Source organism: Salvelinus fontinalis, unplaced genomic scaffold, assembly GCF_029448725.1.
Source record: "Salvelinus fontinalis isolate EN_2023a unplaced genomic scaffold, ASM2944872v1 scaffold_1205, whole genome shotgun sequence".
NCBI classification, from domain to species: domain Eukaryota; kingdom Metazoa; phylum Chordata; class Actinopteri; order Salmoniformes; family Salmonidae; genus Salvelinus; species Salvelinus fontinalis.
The window spans coordinates 22,233-40,000 of record NW_026601414.1 but is presented as its reverse complement, the minus strand read 5'-3'; the positions used below and the strand labels follow the sequence as shown (position 1 = coordinate 40,000).

Genomic DNA, 17,768 nt, shown 5'->3' with positions numbered 1-17,768 from the left:
ATATCTTACTATAGACCTGTAGGGACTGGAATCTGCTATAGATATCTATAGACCTGTAGGGACTGGAATCTGCTATAGATATCTATAGACCTGTAGGGACTGGAATCTGCTATAGATATCTATAGACCTGTAGGGACTGGAATCTGCTGTAGATATCTATAGACCTGTAGGGACTGGAATCTGCTGTAGATATCTATAGACCTGTAGGGACTGGAATCTGCTATAGATATCTATAGACCTGTAGGGACTGGAATCTGCTGTAGATATCTATAGACCTGTAGGGACTGGAATCTGCTATAGATATCCATAGACCTGTAGGGACTGGAATCTGCTATAGATATCTATAGACCTGTAGGGACTGGAATCTGCTGTAGATATCTATAGACCTGTAGGGACTGGAATCTGCTATAGATATCTATAGACCTGTAGGGACTGGAATCAGCTATAGATATCTATAGACCTGTAGGGACTGGAATCTGCTATAGATATCTTACTATAGACCTGTAGGGACTGGAATCTGCTATAGATATCTTACTATAGACCTGTAGGGACTGGAATCTGCTATAGATATCTTACTATAGACCTGTAGGGACTGGAATCTATTATAGATATCTATAGACCTGTAGGGACTGGAATCTGCTGTAGATATCTATAGACCTGTAGGGACTGGAATCTATTATAGATATCTATAGACCTGTAGGGACTGGAATCTGCTATAGATATCTATAGACCTGTAGGGACTGGAATCTGCTATAGATATCTTACTATAGACCTGTAGGGACTGGAATCTGTTATAGATATCTATAGACCTGTAGGGACTGGAATCTGCTGTAGATATCTATAGACCTGTAGGGACTGGAATCTATTATAGATATCTATAGACCTGTAGGGACTGGAATCTGCTATAGATATCTTACTATAGACCTGTAGGGACTGGAATCTGCTATATATATCTTACTATGGGCCAGTAAGGGACTGGAATCTGCTATAGATATCTTACTATAGACCTGTAGGGACTGGAATCTGCTATAGATATCTTACTATAGACCTGTAGGGACTGGAATCTGCTATAGATATCTTACTATAGACCTGTAGGGACTGGAATCTGCTATAGATATCTTACTATAGACCTGTAGGGACTGGAATCTATTATAGATATCTTACTATAGACCTGTAGGGACTGGAATCTGCTATAGATATCTTACTATAGACCTGTAGGGACTGGAATCTGTTATAGATATCTATAGACCTGTAGGGACTGGAATCTGCTGTAGATATCTATAGACCTGTAGGGACTGGAATCTATTATAGATATCTATAGACCTGTAGGGACTGGAATCTGCTATAGATATCTTACTATAGACCTGTAGGGACTGGAATCTGCTATATATATCTTACTATGGGCCAGTAAGGGACTGGAATCTGCTATAGATATCTTACTATAGACCTGTAGGGACTGGAATCTGCTATAGATATCTTACTATAGACCTGTAGGGACTGGAATCTGCTATAGATATCTTACTATAGACCTGTAGGGACTGGAATCTGCTATAGATATCTTACTATAGACCTGTAGGGACTGGAATCTGCTATAGATATCTATAGACCTGTAGGGACTGGAATCTGCTGTAGATATCTATAGACCTGTAGGGACTGGAATCTGCTGTAGATATCTATAGACCTGTAGGGATTGGAATCTGCTATAGATATCTATAGACCTGTAGGGACTGGAATCTGCTGTAGATATCTATAGACCTGTAGGGACTGGAATCTGCTATAGATATCTATAGACCTGTAGGGACTGGAATCTGCTGTAGATATCTATAGACCTGTAGGGACTGGAATCTGCTGTAGATATCTATAGACCTGTAGGGACTGGAATCTGCTGTAGATATCTATAGACCTGTAGGGACTGGAATCTGCTATAGATATCTATAGAACTGTAGGGACTGGAATCTGCTATAGCTATCTATAGACCTGTAGGGACTGGAATCTGCTGTAGATATCTATAGACCTGTAGGGACTGGAATCTGCTGTAGATATCTATAGACCTGTAGGGACTGGAATCTATTATAGATATCTTACTATAGACCTGTAGGGACTGGAATCTGCTATATATATCTTACTATAGGCCTGTAGGGACAGGAATCTGCTATAGATATCTTACTATAGACCTGTAGGGACTGGAATCTGCTATAGATATCTTACTATAGACCTGTAGGGACTGGAGTCTGCTATAGATATCTTACTATAGACCTGTAGGGACTGGAATCTGCTATAGATATCTTACTATAGACCTGTAGGGGCTGGAATCTGCTATATATATCTATAGACCTGTAGGGACTGGAATCTGCTATAGATATCTATAGACCTGTAGGGACTGGAATCTGCTGTAGATATCTATAGACCTGTAGGGACTGGAATCTGCTATAGATATCTATAGACCTGTAGGGACTGGAATCTGCTGTAGATATCTATAGACCTGTAGGGACTGGAATCTGCTGTAGATATCTATAGACCTGTAGGGATTGGAATCTGCTATAGATATCTATAGACCTGTAGGGACTGGAATCTGCTGTAGATATCTATAGACCTGTAGGGACTGGAATCTGCTATAGATATCTATAGACCTGTAGGGACTGGAATCTGCTGTAGATATCTATAGACCTGTAGGGATTGGAATCTGCTGTAGATATCTATAGACCTGTAGGGACTGGAATCTGCTGTAGATATCTATAGACCTGTAGGGACTGGAATCTGCTATAGATATCTATAGACCTGTAGGGACTGGAATCTGCTATAGCTATCTACAGACCTGTAGGGACTGGAATCTGCTGTAGATATCTATAGACCTGTAGGGACTGGAATCTGCTGTAGATATCTATAGACCTGTAGGGACTGGAATCTATTATAGATATCTTACTATAGACCTGTAGGGACTGGAATCTGCTATATATATCTTACTATAGGCCTGTAGGGACAGGAATCTGCTATAGATATCTTACTATAGACCTGTAGGGACTGGAATCTGCTATAGATATCTTACTATAGACCTGTAGGGACTGGAATCTGCTATAGATATCTTACTATAGACCTGTAGGGACTGGAATCTGCTATAGATATCTTACTATAGACCTGTAGGGACTGGAATCTGCTATAGATATCTATAGACCTGTAGGGACTGGAATCTGCTATAGATATCTATAGACCTGTAGGGACTGGAATCTGCTATAGATATCTATAGACCTGTAGGGACTGGAATCTGCTGTAGATATCTATAGACCTGTAGGGACTGGAATCTGCTGTAGATATCTATAGACCTGTAGGGACTGGAATCTGCTATAGATATCTATAGACCTGTAGGGACTGGAATCTGCTGTAGATATCTATAGACCTGTAGGGACTGGAATCTGCTATAGATATCCATAGACCTGTAGGGACTGGAATCTGCTATAGATATCTATAGACCTGTAGGGACTGGAATCTGCTGTAGATATCTATAGACCTGTAGGGACTGGAATCTGCTATAGATATCTATAGACCTGTAGGGACTGGAATCTGCTATAGATATCTATAGACCTGTAGGGACTGGAATCTGCTATAGATATCTATAGACCTGTAGGGACTGGAATCTGCTGTAGATATCTATAGACCTGTAGGGACTGGAATCAGCTATAGATATCTATAGACCTGTAGGGACTGGAATCTGCTATAGATATCTTACTATAGACCTGTAGGGACTGGAATCTGCTATAGATATCTTACTATAGACCTGTAGGGACTGGAATCTGCTATAGATATCTTACTATAGACCTGTAGGGACTGGAATCTGCTATAGATATCTATAGACCTGTAGGGACTGGAATCTATTATAGATATCTATAGACCTGTAGGGACTGGAATCTGCTGTAGATATCTATAGACCTGTAGGGACTGGAATCTATTATAGATATCTATAGACCTGTAGGGACTGGAATCTGCTATAGATATCTATAGACCTGTAGGGACTGGAATCTGCTATAGATATCTTACTATAGACCTGTAGGGACTGGAATCTGTTATAGATATCTATAGACCTGTAGGGACTGGAATCTGCTATAGATATCTTACTATAGACCTGTAGGGACTGGAATCTGTTATAGATATCTTACTATAGACCTGTAGGGACTAGAATCTGCTATAGATATCTTACTATAGACCTGTAGGGACTGGAATCTGCTATCGATATCTTACTATAGGCCTGTAGGGACTGGAATCTGCTATAGATATCTTACTATAGACCTGTAGGGACTGGAATCTGCTATAGATATCCATAGACCTGTAGGGACTGGAATCTGCTATAGATATCTATAGACCTGTAGGGACTGGAATCTGCTGTAGATATCTATAGACCTGTAGGGACTGGAATCTGCTATAGATATCTATAGACCTGTAGGGACTGGAATCAGCAATAGATATCTATACACCTGTAGGGACTGGAATCTGCTATAGATATCTTACTATAGACCTGTAGGGACTGGAATCTGCTATAGATATCTTACTATAGACCTGTAGGGACTGGAATCTGCTATAGATATCTTACTATAGACCTGTAGGGACTGGAATCTGCTATAGATATCTATAGACCTGTAGGGACTGGAATCTATTATAGATATCTATAGACCTGTAGGGACTGGAATCTGCTGTAGATATCTATAGACCTGTAGGGACTGGAATCTATTATAGATATCTATAGACCTGTAGGGACTGGAATCTGCTATAGATATCTATAGACCTGTAGGGACTGGAATCTGCTATAGATATCTTACTATAGACCTGTAGGGACTGGAATCTGTTATAGATATCTATAGACCTGTAGGGACTGGAATCTGCTATAGATATCTTACTATATACCTGTAGGGACTGGAATCTGTTATAGATATCTTACTATAGACCTGTAGGGACTAGAATCTGCTATAGATATCTTACTATAGACCTGTAGGGACTGGAATCTGCTATCGATATCTTACTATAGGCCTTTTAGGGACTGGAATCTGCTATAGATATCTTACTATAGACCTGTAGGGACTGGAATCTGCTATAGATATCTTACTATAGACCTGTAGGGACTGGAATCTGCTATAGATATCTTACTATAGACCTGTAGGGACTGGAATCTGCTATAGATATCTTACTATAGACCTGTAGGGACTGCATTTAAGCAATAAGGCCTGAGGGGTGTGGTATATGTTCTTAAGCACAACGCAACACAGAGTGCCTATTGCTATTATAAACTGGTTACCAATGTTAATTAGAGCAGTAAACATGTATGTTTTGTTATACCCATGGTATACGGTCTGATATACCATGGCTGTCAGCCAATCAGCATTCAGTTTATAATATACTATAGATATCTTACTTTAGGGACTGTAGGTACAGCAGTGACTGGAATCTGCTATAGATACTAAATGGACTGTAGAGACTGTAGGTACAGCAGGGACTGGAATCTGCTATAGATACTACATGGACTGTAGAGACTGTAGGTACAGCAGTGACTGGAATCTGCTATAGATACTAAATGGACTGTAGAGACTGTAGGTACAGCAGGGACTGGAATCTGCTATAGATACTACATGGACTGTAGAGACTGTAGGTACAGCAGGGACTGGAATCTGCTATAGATACTACATGGACTGTAGAGACTGTAGGTTTAGCAGGGACTGGAATCTGCTAGAGATACTACATGGACTGTAGAGACTGTAGGTACAGCAGGGACTGGAATCTGCTAGAGATACTACATGGACTGTAGAGACTGTAGGTACAGCAGGGACTGGAATCTGCTATAGATACTAAATGGACTGTAGAGACTGTAGGTACAGCAGGGACTGGAATCTGCTATAGATACTACATGGACTGTAGAGACTGTAGGTACAGCTGGACTATAGGGAATGTAGAGACTGTAGGTACAGCAGGGACTGGAATCTGCTATAGATACTAAATGGACTGTAGAGACTGTAGGTACAGCAGGGACTGGAATCTGCTATAGATACTACATGGACTGTAGAGACTGTAGGTACAGCTGGACTATAGGGAATGTAGAGACTGTAGGTACAGCAGGGACTGGAATCTGCTAGAGATACTACATGGACTGTAGAGACTGTAGGTACAGCTGGACTATAGGGAATGTAGAGGAACATTCAACATTCCAAAGTCTATCGTCAGTACAGTACAGCTAAACCAGAAATGTCCAGCTTTTAGGCTTCTGAGGTGACAGTTACTTCTAATCCCCGGTGACGTCACTGTATGAGGCTTCAGCTATCCACCATCTTACGTAAGGCTTGGAGTCTCCACCTCACCCCTGCCTCAACTCTCTGTATCTGAATAAGACTTTATCAACACTGTGTGGGAGAGAGGCAGAGCATAACAAGGGTTTTACTAGGGGAGGAGGGGACCGGTGTTGAGTCAGAGACAGACAGGAGACAGGAGGAAGATATCAGTGTGTGGACTCTAGGCTGGTATTTACATTACTATTATAAACAGACCTTCATATAATCTGGGAGGGCTGGATACACACATCCTCTGTTACCCAGGAAAGCACTTTGTCACACACATACGCACGCACACACAAGCTTCGACACACACGCGTGCACAAATTCACGCACGTACGCACGCTCACACATACACACACAGATACAAGCACACACATTATTGTACACACACTCACGGTGTGTTCCCTCCCCTCTCCTGCAGACCAGAATGAGTGTGAGGATGGGCTGGATGACTGTGAGAGTAGAGGCATGCGCTGTAAGAACCTGATCGGAACCTACATGTGTATCTGTAACCCTGGTTACACAAGGGCCCCTAACGGAGAGGGCTGCATAGGTAAGACACACACACTAACACAGGTTTCATCACCAGTTCATGGCTGGTCTATGTTATGGGGTTATTCAATTCACATATACACCAAACTTACCAAGACACCAAAGAGGAGTATGATCCCATACAATGTACACACAATGTTCATATCATCTACTTCTAGTAGCAAACAATACATGTGATAATGGATCTGTAGTTCATGTAGGATTCTGTTGAGGTTATAACCATCACACTTCATGGTGATTTGTCCATCTGGTGAACTAATGCAATAAACTGACATTCATCTCACAATATCTGATCTAGTTTTATGCAGACTACCCTGCACATCTGTTCTGGATTGAATCACTGTATCTCCACCGTGTGTGTGTGTGTGTGTGTGTGTGTGTGTGTGTGTGTGTGTGTGTGTGTGTGTGTGTGTGTGTGTGTGTGTGTGTGTGTGTGTGTGTGTGTGTGTGTGTGTGTGTGTGTGTGTGTGTGTGTGTGTGTGTGTGTGTGTAGATCTGAACGAGTGCTCTGCTAAGCCAGGTATCTGTGAGAACGGTCGTTGTGAGAACACGGTTGGAAGCTATCGCTGCAGGTGTGACCAAGGCTTCAGCGCCAACCCTACACAGACTGAATGTATAGGTAAATACCCCCCTCTCCCTACATCTCTCTCACTCACACCCTACACAGACTGAATGTATAGGTAAAAACCCCCCTCTCCCTACATCTCTCTCACTCACACCCTACACAGACTGAATGTATAGGTAAATACACCCCTTTCCCTACATCTCTCTCACTCACACCCTACACAGACTGAATGTATAGGTAAATACCCCCCTCTCCCTACATCTCTCTCACTCACACCCTACACAGACTGAATGTATAGGTAAATACCCCCCTCTCCCTACATCTCACTCACTCACACCCTACACAGACTGAATGTATAGGTAAATACACCCCTTTCCCTACATCTCTCTCACTCACACCCTACACAGACTGAATGTATAGCTAAATACCCCCCTCTCCCTACATCTCTCTCACTCACACCCTACACAGACTCACTCACACCCTTCTCTCTCTCTCTCTCTCTCTCTCTCTCTCTCTCTCTCTCTCTCTCTCTGTCTCTGTCTCTGTCTCTCACTCTCTCTCTCTCTCTCTCTCTCTCTGTCTCTCTCTCTCTCTCTCTCTCTCTCTCTCATCTAGATAACCGCCAGGGACTGTGTTTCACGGAGGTGTTGACTACATTGTGCCAGATGCAGTCCAGTAGCAGGAACAGTGTGACTAAGTCTGAGTGTTGCTGTGACGGAGGACGAGGCTGGGGCTCTAACTGTGAGCTGTGTCCTCTACCTGGGACCACACACTACAAGAAGATGTGTCCACTGGGGCCTGGATACACAACAGACGGCAAAGGTAGAAATACTCCCTCATATCTATACACAACCCTGCACCATGGATGGTACACAATCACTAGTTCACTGAGCTAAAGCCGAGGCAATAGCTCTGTGACATCACATTGTCTTCAGGTCTCACCAAACTACCTCCACTTTATGGACGGTTGGGATCTACCTGAGGACTACTCAGGCAAATGCAGATGAGTGTGTGTTTATTATGATAATGGTGTAGTTGACAGGACTCTCTCTCCCTCAGACATTGATGAGTGTGTTTATTATGATAATATTGTAGTTGACAGGACTCTCTCTCCCTCAGACATAGATGAGTGTGTTTATTATGATAATATTGTAGTTGACAGGACTCTCTCCCTCAGACATAGATGAGTGTGTTTATTATGATAATGTTGTAGTTGACAGGACTCTCTCTCCCTCAGACATTGATGCGTGTGTTTATTATTATGATAATGTTGTAGTTGACAGGACTCTCTTCCTCAGACATTGATGAGTGTGTTTATTATGATAATGTTGTAGTTGACAGGACTCTCTCTTCCTCAGACATTGATGAGTGTGTTTATTATTATGATAATATTGTAGTTGACAGGACTCTCTTCCTCAGACATTGATGAGTGTGTTTATTATTATGATAATATTGTAGTTGACAGGACTCTCTCTCCCTCAGACATTGATGAGTGTGTTTATTATGATAATGTTGTAGTTGACAGGACTCTCTCTCCCTCAGACATAGATGAGTGTGTTTATTATGATAATGTTGTAGTTGACAGGACTCTCTCTCCCTCAGACATAGATGAGTGTCGTGTGATGGGGAACCTGTGTGTGAACGGACAGTGTGTCAACAGCCTGGGCTCCTACAGCTGTGTGTGTAAAACTGGATACACCACAGATATCACTGGCACCCTGTGTGTGGGTAAGACTACGACACTAACACTGTCTAAGGTTCAGTCCCAAATCACACTCTATTTCCTACTTAGTGCACTACCTTTGACCAGACTTTCTCCTCCCTCTCTCCTGTGTAGATATGGATGAGTGTACATTCTCTCTCCTGTGTAGATATGGATGAGTGTAACTTGTCTCTCCTGTGTAGATATGGATGAGTGTACCTTGTCTCTCCTGTGTAGATATGGATGAGTGTACCTTCTCTCTCCTGTGTAGATATGGATGAGTGTACCTTCTCTCTCTCCTGTGTAGATATGGATGAGTGTACCTTGTCTCTCCTGTGTAGATATGGATGAGTGTACCTTCTCTCTCTCCTGTGTAGATATGGATGAGTGTACCTTCTCTCTCCTGTGTAGATATGGATGAGTGTACCTTCTCTCTCTCCTGTGTAGATATGGATGATTGTACCTTCTCTCTCTCCTGTGTAGATATGGATGAGTGTACCTTCTCTCTCCTGTGTAGATATGGATGAGTGTACCTTCTCTCCTTCCTGTGTAGATATGGATGAGTGTACTTTCTCTCTCTCCTGTGTAGATATGGATGAGTGTACCTTCTCTCTCCTGTGTAGATATGGATGAGTGTACCTTATCTCTCTCCTGTGTAGATATGGATGAGTGTACCTTGTCTCTCCTGTGTAGATATGGATGAGTGTACCTTCTCTCTCCTGTGTAGATATGGATGAGTGTACCTTCTCTCTCCTGTGTAGATATGGATGAGTGTACCTTCTCTCTCCTGTGTAGATATGGATGAGTGTACCTTCTCTCTCCTGTGTAGATATGGATGAGTGTACCTTCTCTCTCCTGTGTAGATATGGATGAGTTTACCTTCTCTCTCCTGTGTAGATATGGATGAGTGTACTTTCTCTCTCTCCTGTGTATAAATGGATGAGTATAACTTGTCTCTCTCCTGTGTAGATATGGATGAGTGTAACTTGTCTCTCCTGTGTAGATATGGATGAGTGTAACTTGTCTCTCCTGTGTAGATATGGATGAGTGTAACTTGTCTCTCCTGTGTAGATATGGATGAGTGTACGTTGTCTCTCCTGTGTAGATATGGATGAGTGTAACTTGTCTCTCCTGTGTAGATATGGATGAATGTAACTTGTCTCTCCTGTGTAGATATGGATGAGTGTACCTTCTCTCTCCTGTGTAGATATGGATGAGTGTACCTTGTCTCTCCTGTGTAGATATGGATGAGTGTACCTTCTCTCTCCTGTGTAGATATGGATGAGTGTAACTTGTCTCTCCTGTGTAGATATGGATGAGTGTACCTTCTCTCTCCTGTGTAGATATGGATGAGTGTACCTTGTCTCTCCTGTGTAGATATGGATGAGTGTACCTTCTCTCTCCTGTGTAGATATGGATGAGTGTACCTTGTCTCTCCTGTGTAGATATGGATGAGTGTACCTTCTCTCTCCTGTGTAGATATGGATGAGTGTACCTTGTCTCTCCTGTGTAGATATGGATGAGTGTACATTCTCTCTACTGTGTAGATATGGATGAGTGTACCTTGTCTCTCCTGTGTAGATTTGGATGAGTGTACCTTGTCTCTCCTGTATAGATATGGATGAGTGTACCTTGTCTCTCCTGTGTAGATATGGATGAGTGTACCTTCTCTCTCCTGTGTAGATATGGATGAGTGTACCTTGTCTCTCCTGTGTAGATATGGATGAGTGTACCTTGTCTCTACTGTGTAGATAAGGATGAGTGTACCTTCTCTCTCCTGTGTAGATTTGGATGAGTGTACCTTCTCTCTCTCCTGTGTAGATATGGATGAGTGTAACGTGTCTCTCTCCTGTGTAGATATGGATGAGTGTACCTTGTCTCTCCTGTGTAGATATGGATGAGTGTAACTTCTCTCTCCTGTGTAGATATGGATGAGTGTACCTTCTCTCTCTCCTGTGTAGATATGGATGAGTGTACCTTGTCTCTCCTGTGTAGATATGGATGAGTGTACCTTCTCTCTCTCCTGTGTAGATATGGATGAGTGTACCTTCTCTCTCCTGTGTAGATATGGATGAGTGTACCTTCTCTCTCTCCTGTGTAGATATGGATGATTGTACCTTCTCTCTCTCCTGTGTAGATATGGATGAGTGTACCTTCTCTCTCCTGTGTAGATATGGATGAGTGTACATTCTCTCCTTCCTGTGTAGATATGGATGAGTGTACTTTCTCTCTCTCCTGTGTAGATATGGATGAGTGTACCTTCTCTCTCCTGTGTAGATATGGATGAGTGTACCTTCTCTCTCTTGTGTAGATATGGATGAGTGTACCTTCTCTCTCCTGTGTAGATATGGATGAGTGTACCTTGTCTCTCCTGTGTAGATATGGATGAGTGTACCTTCTCTCTCCTGTGTAGAAATGGATGAGTGTACTTTCTCTCTCTCCTGTGTATAAATGGATGAGTGTAACGTGTCTCTCTCCTGTGTAGATATGGATGAGTATAACTTGTCTCTCTCCTGTGTAGATATGGATGAGTGTACCTTCTCTCTCTCCTGTGTAGATATGGATGAGTGTACCTTCTCTCTCCTGTGTAGATATGGATGAGTGTAATGTGTCTCTCCTGTGTAGATATGGATGAGTGTACCTTGTCTCTCCTGTGTATAAATGGATGAGTGTAACTTGTCTCTCCTGTGTATAAATGGATGAGTGTAACTTGTCTCTCCTGTGTAGATATGGATGAGTGTACCTTGTCTCTCCTGTGTAGATATGGATGAGTGTACCTTCTCTCTCTCCTGTGTAGATATGGATGAGTGTACCTTGTCTCTCCTGTGTATAAATGGATGAGTGTAACTTGTCTCTCCTGTGTAGATATGGATGAGTGTACCTTGTCTCTCCTGTGTAGATATGGATGAGTGTAACTTGTCTCTCCTGTGTAGATATGGATGAGTGTACCTTCTCTCTCCTGTGTAGATATGGATGAGTGTACCTTGTCTCTCCTGTGTAGATATGGATGAGTGTACCTTCTCTCTCCTGTGTAGATATGGATGAGTGTACTTTGTCTCTCCTGTGTAGATATGGATGAGTGTACCTTGTCTCTCCTGTGTAGATATGGATGAGTGTACCTTCTCTCTCCTGTGTAGATATGGATGAGTGTACCTTGTCTCTCCTGTGTAGATATGGATGAGTGTACCTTGTCTCTCCTGTGTAGATATGGATGAGTGTACCTTCTCTCTCCTGTGTAGATATGGATGAGTGTACCTTGTCTCTCCTGTGTAGATATGGATGAGTGTACCTTGTCTCTCCTGTGTATAAATGGATGAGTATACCTTGTCTCTCCTGTGTATAAATGGATGAGTGTACCTTGTCTCTCCTGTGTATAAATGGATGAGTATACCTTGTCTCTCCTGTGTAGATATGGATGCGTCTTTCCTGTGTATAAATGGATGAGTGTACCTTGTCTCTCCTGTGTAGATATGGATTAGTGTACCTTGTCTCTCCTGTGTAGATATGGATGAGTGTGTGCAGGCTCCTAAGCCGTGTAACTTCATCTGTAAGAACACAGAGGGAAGCTACCTCTGTTCCTGTCCCAGAGGATACATCCTGCAGGAGGACGGCAAAAGTTGCCGAGGTGAGCCACGCACACACACACAGCAACACACACACACACACAGTCACAGTGACAGCCACTGTGTATGTAGTGAGCAGAGATTGTGATCTGTTGCGTCTGGTAGTCCATGTGTTTCTCAGTGTGTTGGGTCAGTTTGGGGAGTTTATACAAACATAATTGGTCCGTATTGCTCATTACCACTCTTGGCGACAGCTATGTTTACCCTACGGCAGTATCTACACATGCTCACGCACAGAGACACCCACAAACACACACACACTCAGACACACATACACACACATTCAGACACACACACACACACACACACACACACACACATAAACTTTCCGCCTGGTTTCCACCATGTTTCCGGTGTCTGGTTCTGTGGCAGTTCATCAACAGGTCACTGACAGGGGAAGGACTGGAAACTAACTCTATACAGTTGTGGAATCTAACCTTTACTCTCTCTATCCCTCTCTCTCTCTCTCTCTCTCTCTCTCTCTCTCTCTCTCTCTCTCTCTCTCTCTCCATCCCTCTCTCTCTCTCTCCATCCCCACCTCTCTCTCTCTCTCTCTCTCTCTCTCTCTCTCTCTCTCTCTCTCTCTCTCTCTCTCTCTCTCTCTCTCTCTCCCCCTCTATCTATCTATCTCTATCCCTCTCTCTCTCTCCTTTTCTCTCTCTCTCTTTCTATCCCCCTTTTCTCTCTACCTCTCTCTCTATCCCTCTCTCTCTATCCTTCTCAGTTCAATTTAATTCAATTCAATTCAAGGGGCTTTATTGGCATGGGAAACGTGTTAACATTGCCAAAGCAAGTGAGGTAGATATTATACAAAAGTGAAATAAACAATACAAATTAACAGTAAACATTACACCTACAGAAGTTTCAAAACAATAAAGACATTACAAATGTTATATTATATATATATACAGTGTTGTAACAATGTACAAATGGTTAAAGCACACAAGTTAAAATAAATAAGCATAAATATGGGTTGTATTTACAATGGTGTTTGTTCTTCACTGGTTGCCCTTTTCTTGTGGCAACAGGTCACAAATCTTGCTGCTGTGATGGCACACTGTGGAATTTCTCCCAGTAGATATGGGAGTTTATCAAAATTGGATTTGTTTTCAAATTCTTTGTGGATCTGTGTAATCTGAGGGAAATATGTCTCTCTAATATGGTCATACATTGGGCAGGAGGTTAGGAAGTGCAGCTCAGTTTCCACCTCATTTTGTGGGCAGTGTGCACATAGCCTGTCTTCTCTTGAGAGCCATGTCTGCCTACGGCGGCCTTTCTCAATAGCAAGGCTATGCTCACTGAGTCTGTACATAGTCAAAGCTTTCCTTAAGTTTGGGTCAGTCACAGTGGTCAGATATTCTGCCACAGTGTACTCTCTGTTTAGGGCCAAATAGCATTCTAGTTTGCTCTGTTTTTTTGTTAATTCTTTCCAATGTGTCAAGTAATTATCTTTTTGTTTTCTCATGATTTGGTTGGGTCTAATTGTGCTGTTGTCCTGGGGCTCTGTGGGGTGTGTTTGTGTTTGTGAACAGAGCCCTAGGACCAGCTTGCTTAGGGGACTCTTCTCCAGGTTCATCTCTCTGTAGGTGATGGCTTTGTTATGGAAGGTTTGGGAATCGCTTCCTTTTAGGTGGTTGTAGAATTTAACGGCTCTTTTCTGGATTTTGCTTCTTCTCTCTCTCTCTTTCTCTCTCTCTCTCTCGCTATCTATCCATCTCTCTCTCTCTCTATCCCCCCCTCTCTCTCTCTCTCTCTCTCTCTCTCTCTCTCTCTCTCTCTCTCTCTCTCTCTCTCTCTCTCTCTATCCCTCTCTCTCTCCTTCTTCTCTCGCTCTCTCTGTCTCTTTCTTCCTCCTCCCCCTTCTCTCTCTCTCTCTCTGTCTCTCTCCCCTCTCTCTCTCTCCAACCTTTACTCTCCCTCTCCCTTCTCTCGCTCTCTCTGTCTCGCTCTCCCCCCCCCTCTCTCTCTCTCTCTCTCTCTCCCTCTCCCCCCCTCTCTCTCTATCCCTCTCTCTCTCCTTCTTCTCTCTCTCTCTCTCTCTCTCTCTCTCTCTCTCTCTCTCTCTCTCTCTCTCTCTCTCTCTCTCTCCCTGTCTCTCTCTCTGTCTCGCTCTCCCCCCCCCCCCTCTCTCTCTCTCTCTCTCTCCCCCTCCTCTCAGATCTGGATGAGTGTCAGAGCAAACAGCACAACTGTCAGTTCCTGTGTGTGAACACCATCGGAGGATTCACCTGCAAATGTCCTCCAGGCTTCACCCAGCACCATACTGCCTGCATAGGTAACACACACACACACAAACTCCCCCCTCCTCCACTCGACTAGGCTTTACAAACATAACCAAATGTAGCCACTTATCTTCCATCTCTCCCCATAAAAAGTCTCTTTAATGTTCTCCGTCTGCTATCACACATCAGATTGGGCTCAACTGAACTGTCGCCATGACAACTTAACAATGACTTGTTGTGGAATTTTGCAGTCTGTTGCCATGGTTACAACAGGGGTTTTCCATTCCGCACTTCAGCTCCCATGACTTTACGGCTAGACAGCCTCCCTCCTTCCATTGGTCAATCAGACAGTCAGTCCGTTCATCAGTCAGCCAGTTAGTCAGTCAGTCAGACCATCAGTCAGTCAGACCGTCAATCAGCCAGTCAGTCAGTCAGACCATCAGCCAGTCAGTCTGTGGTGGATTCGTTTTACCTAGCACGAGTAACAAGGTGTGTGAAGGTTGCATATTTGAGACCATTCCATTGGTCCTGCACTGGCCAAGGTCAAACAGATGCACCCAGTCAGTCTGTAAATCAGTCAGTAAGTCACTCAGACAGTCTGTTGTTGACCAATGGTCTTTCTCTCTCTACCTCTCGCTCACCCCCACACCCCCCTCTCTCCTCTCTCCCCCCTCTCTCCTTCCAGATAGTAATGTCTCTCTCTCTGTGTAGATAGTAATGTCTCTCTCTCTCTCTCTGTAGATAGTAATGAGTCTCTCTCTCTCTCTGTAGATAGTAATGAGTCTCTCTCTCTCTCTGTAGATAGTAATGTCTCTCTCTCTCTCTCTCTCTGTAGATAGTAATGAGTCTCTCTCTCTCTGTAGATAGTAATGTCTCTCTCTCTCTCTGTAGATAGTAATGTGTGTCTCTCTCTCTCTCTGTAGATAGTAATGTCTCTCACTCTGTAGATAGTAATGAGTCTCTCTCTCTCTCTGTAGATAGTAATGAGTCTCTCTCTCTGTAGATAGTAATGTGTCTCTCTCTCTGTAGATAGTAATGTCTCTCTCTCTGTAGATAGTAATGTCTCTCTCTCTCTGTAGATAGTAATGTCTCTCTCTCTGTAGATAGTAATGTCTCTCTCTGTAGATAATAATGTGTCTCTCTCTCTGTAGATAATAATGTGTCTCTCTCTCTGTAGATAGTAATGTCTCTCTCTCTCTGTAGATAGTAATGTCTCTCTCTCTCTGTAGATGGTAATGTCTCTCTCTCTCTCTGTGTAGATAGTAATGTCTCTCTCTCTGTAGATAGTAATGTCTCTCTCTCTGTAGATAGTAATGTCTCTCTCTCTCTGTAGATAGTAATGTCTCTCTCTCTGTAGATAGTAATGTCTCTCTCTCTCTGTAGATAGTAATGTCTCTCTCTCTGTAGATAGTAATGTGTCTCTCTCTGTAGATAGTATTGTCTCTCTCTCTGTAGATAGTAATGTCTCTCTCTGTAGATAGTAATGTGTCTCTCTCTGTAGATAGTAATGTCTCTCTCTCTGTAGATAGTAATGTCTCTCTCTCTCTGTAGATAGTAATGTCTCTCTCTCTCTGTAGATAGTAATGTGTCTCTCTCTCTGTAGATAGTAATGTCTCTCTCTCTGTAGATAGTAATGTGTCTCTCTCTCTGTAGATAGTAATGTCTCTCTCTCTGTAGATAGTAATGTCTCTCTCTGTAGATAATAATGTGTCTCTCTCTCTGTAGATAATAATGTGTCTCTCTCTCTGTAGATAGTAATGTCTCTCTCTCTCTGTAGATAGTAATGTCTCTCTCTCTCTGTAGATGGTAATGTCTCTCTCTCTCTCTGTGTAGATAGTAATGTCTCTCTCTCTGTAGATAGTAATGTCTCTCTCTCTGTAGATAGTAATGTCTCTCTCTCTCTGTAGATAGTAATGTGTCTCTCTCTCTGTAGATAGTAATATCTCTCTCTCTCTGTATATAGTAATGTATCTCTCTCTCTGTAGATAGTAATGTCTCTCTCTCTCTGTAGATAGTAATGTCTCTCTCTCTGTAGATAGTAATGTCTCTCTCTCTCTGTAGATAGTAATGTCTCTCTCTCTGTAGATAGTAATGTCTCTCTCTCTCTCTCTCTCTCTCTGTAGATAGTAATGTCTTTCTCTCTGTGTAGATAGTAATGTCTCTATCTCTCTGTAGATAGTAATGTCGCTCTCTCTGGAGATAGTAATGTCTCTCTCTCTCTGTAGATAGTAATGTCTCTCTCTCTGTGTAGATAGTAATGTGTCTCTCTCTGTAAGATAGTAATGTCTCTCTCTCTCTGTAGATAGTAATGTCTCTCTCTCTGTAGATAGTAATGTCTCTCTCTCTGTAGATAGTAATGTCTCTCTCTCTCTGTAGATAGTAATGTCTCTCTCTCTGTAGATAGTAATGTCTCTCTCTCTCTGTAGATATTAATGTCTCTCACTCTGTAGATAGTAATGTCTCTCTCTCTGTAGATAGTAATGTCTCTCTCTCTCTGTAGATAGTAATGTCTCTCTCTCTGTAGATAGTAATGTCTCTCTCTCTCTCTCTCTGTAGATAGTAATGTCTCTATCTATCTGTAGATAGTAATGTGTCTCTCTCTCTGTAGATAGTAATGTGTCTCTCTCTCTGTAGATAGTAATGTGTCTCTCTCTGTAGATAGTAATGTCTCTCTCTCTCTGTAGATAGTAATGTCTCTCTCTGTGTAGAAAGTAATGTCTCTCTCTCTGTAGATAGTAATGTCTCTCTCTCTGTAGATAGTAATGTCTCTCTCTCTCTGTAGATAGTAATGTGTCT

General features: G+C 42.6%; 1 protein-coding gene across 1 annotated transcript in view; it reads left to right on the top strand.

Moving 5' to 3' along the window:
• LOC129848819 (fibrillin-1-like) overlaps positions 1–17,768 on the top strand; it is a gene marked incomplete at its 5' end in the record, with an annotated part of 50,779 nt that overhangs the window by 10,796 nt on the left and 22,215 nt on the right. The window contains 6 exon segments of the mRNA XM_055915912.1: positions 6,730–6,861; positions 7,354–7,479; positions 8,041–8,247; positions 9,028–9,153; positions 12,630–12,752; positions 14,909–15,025. Coding sequence (XP_055771887.1) covers positions 6,730–6,861; positions 7,354–7,479; positions 8,041–8,247; positions 9,028–9,153; positions 12,630–12,752; positions 14,909–15,025 — 831 coding nt within the window.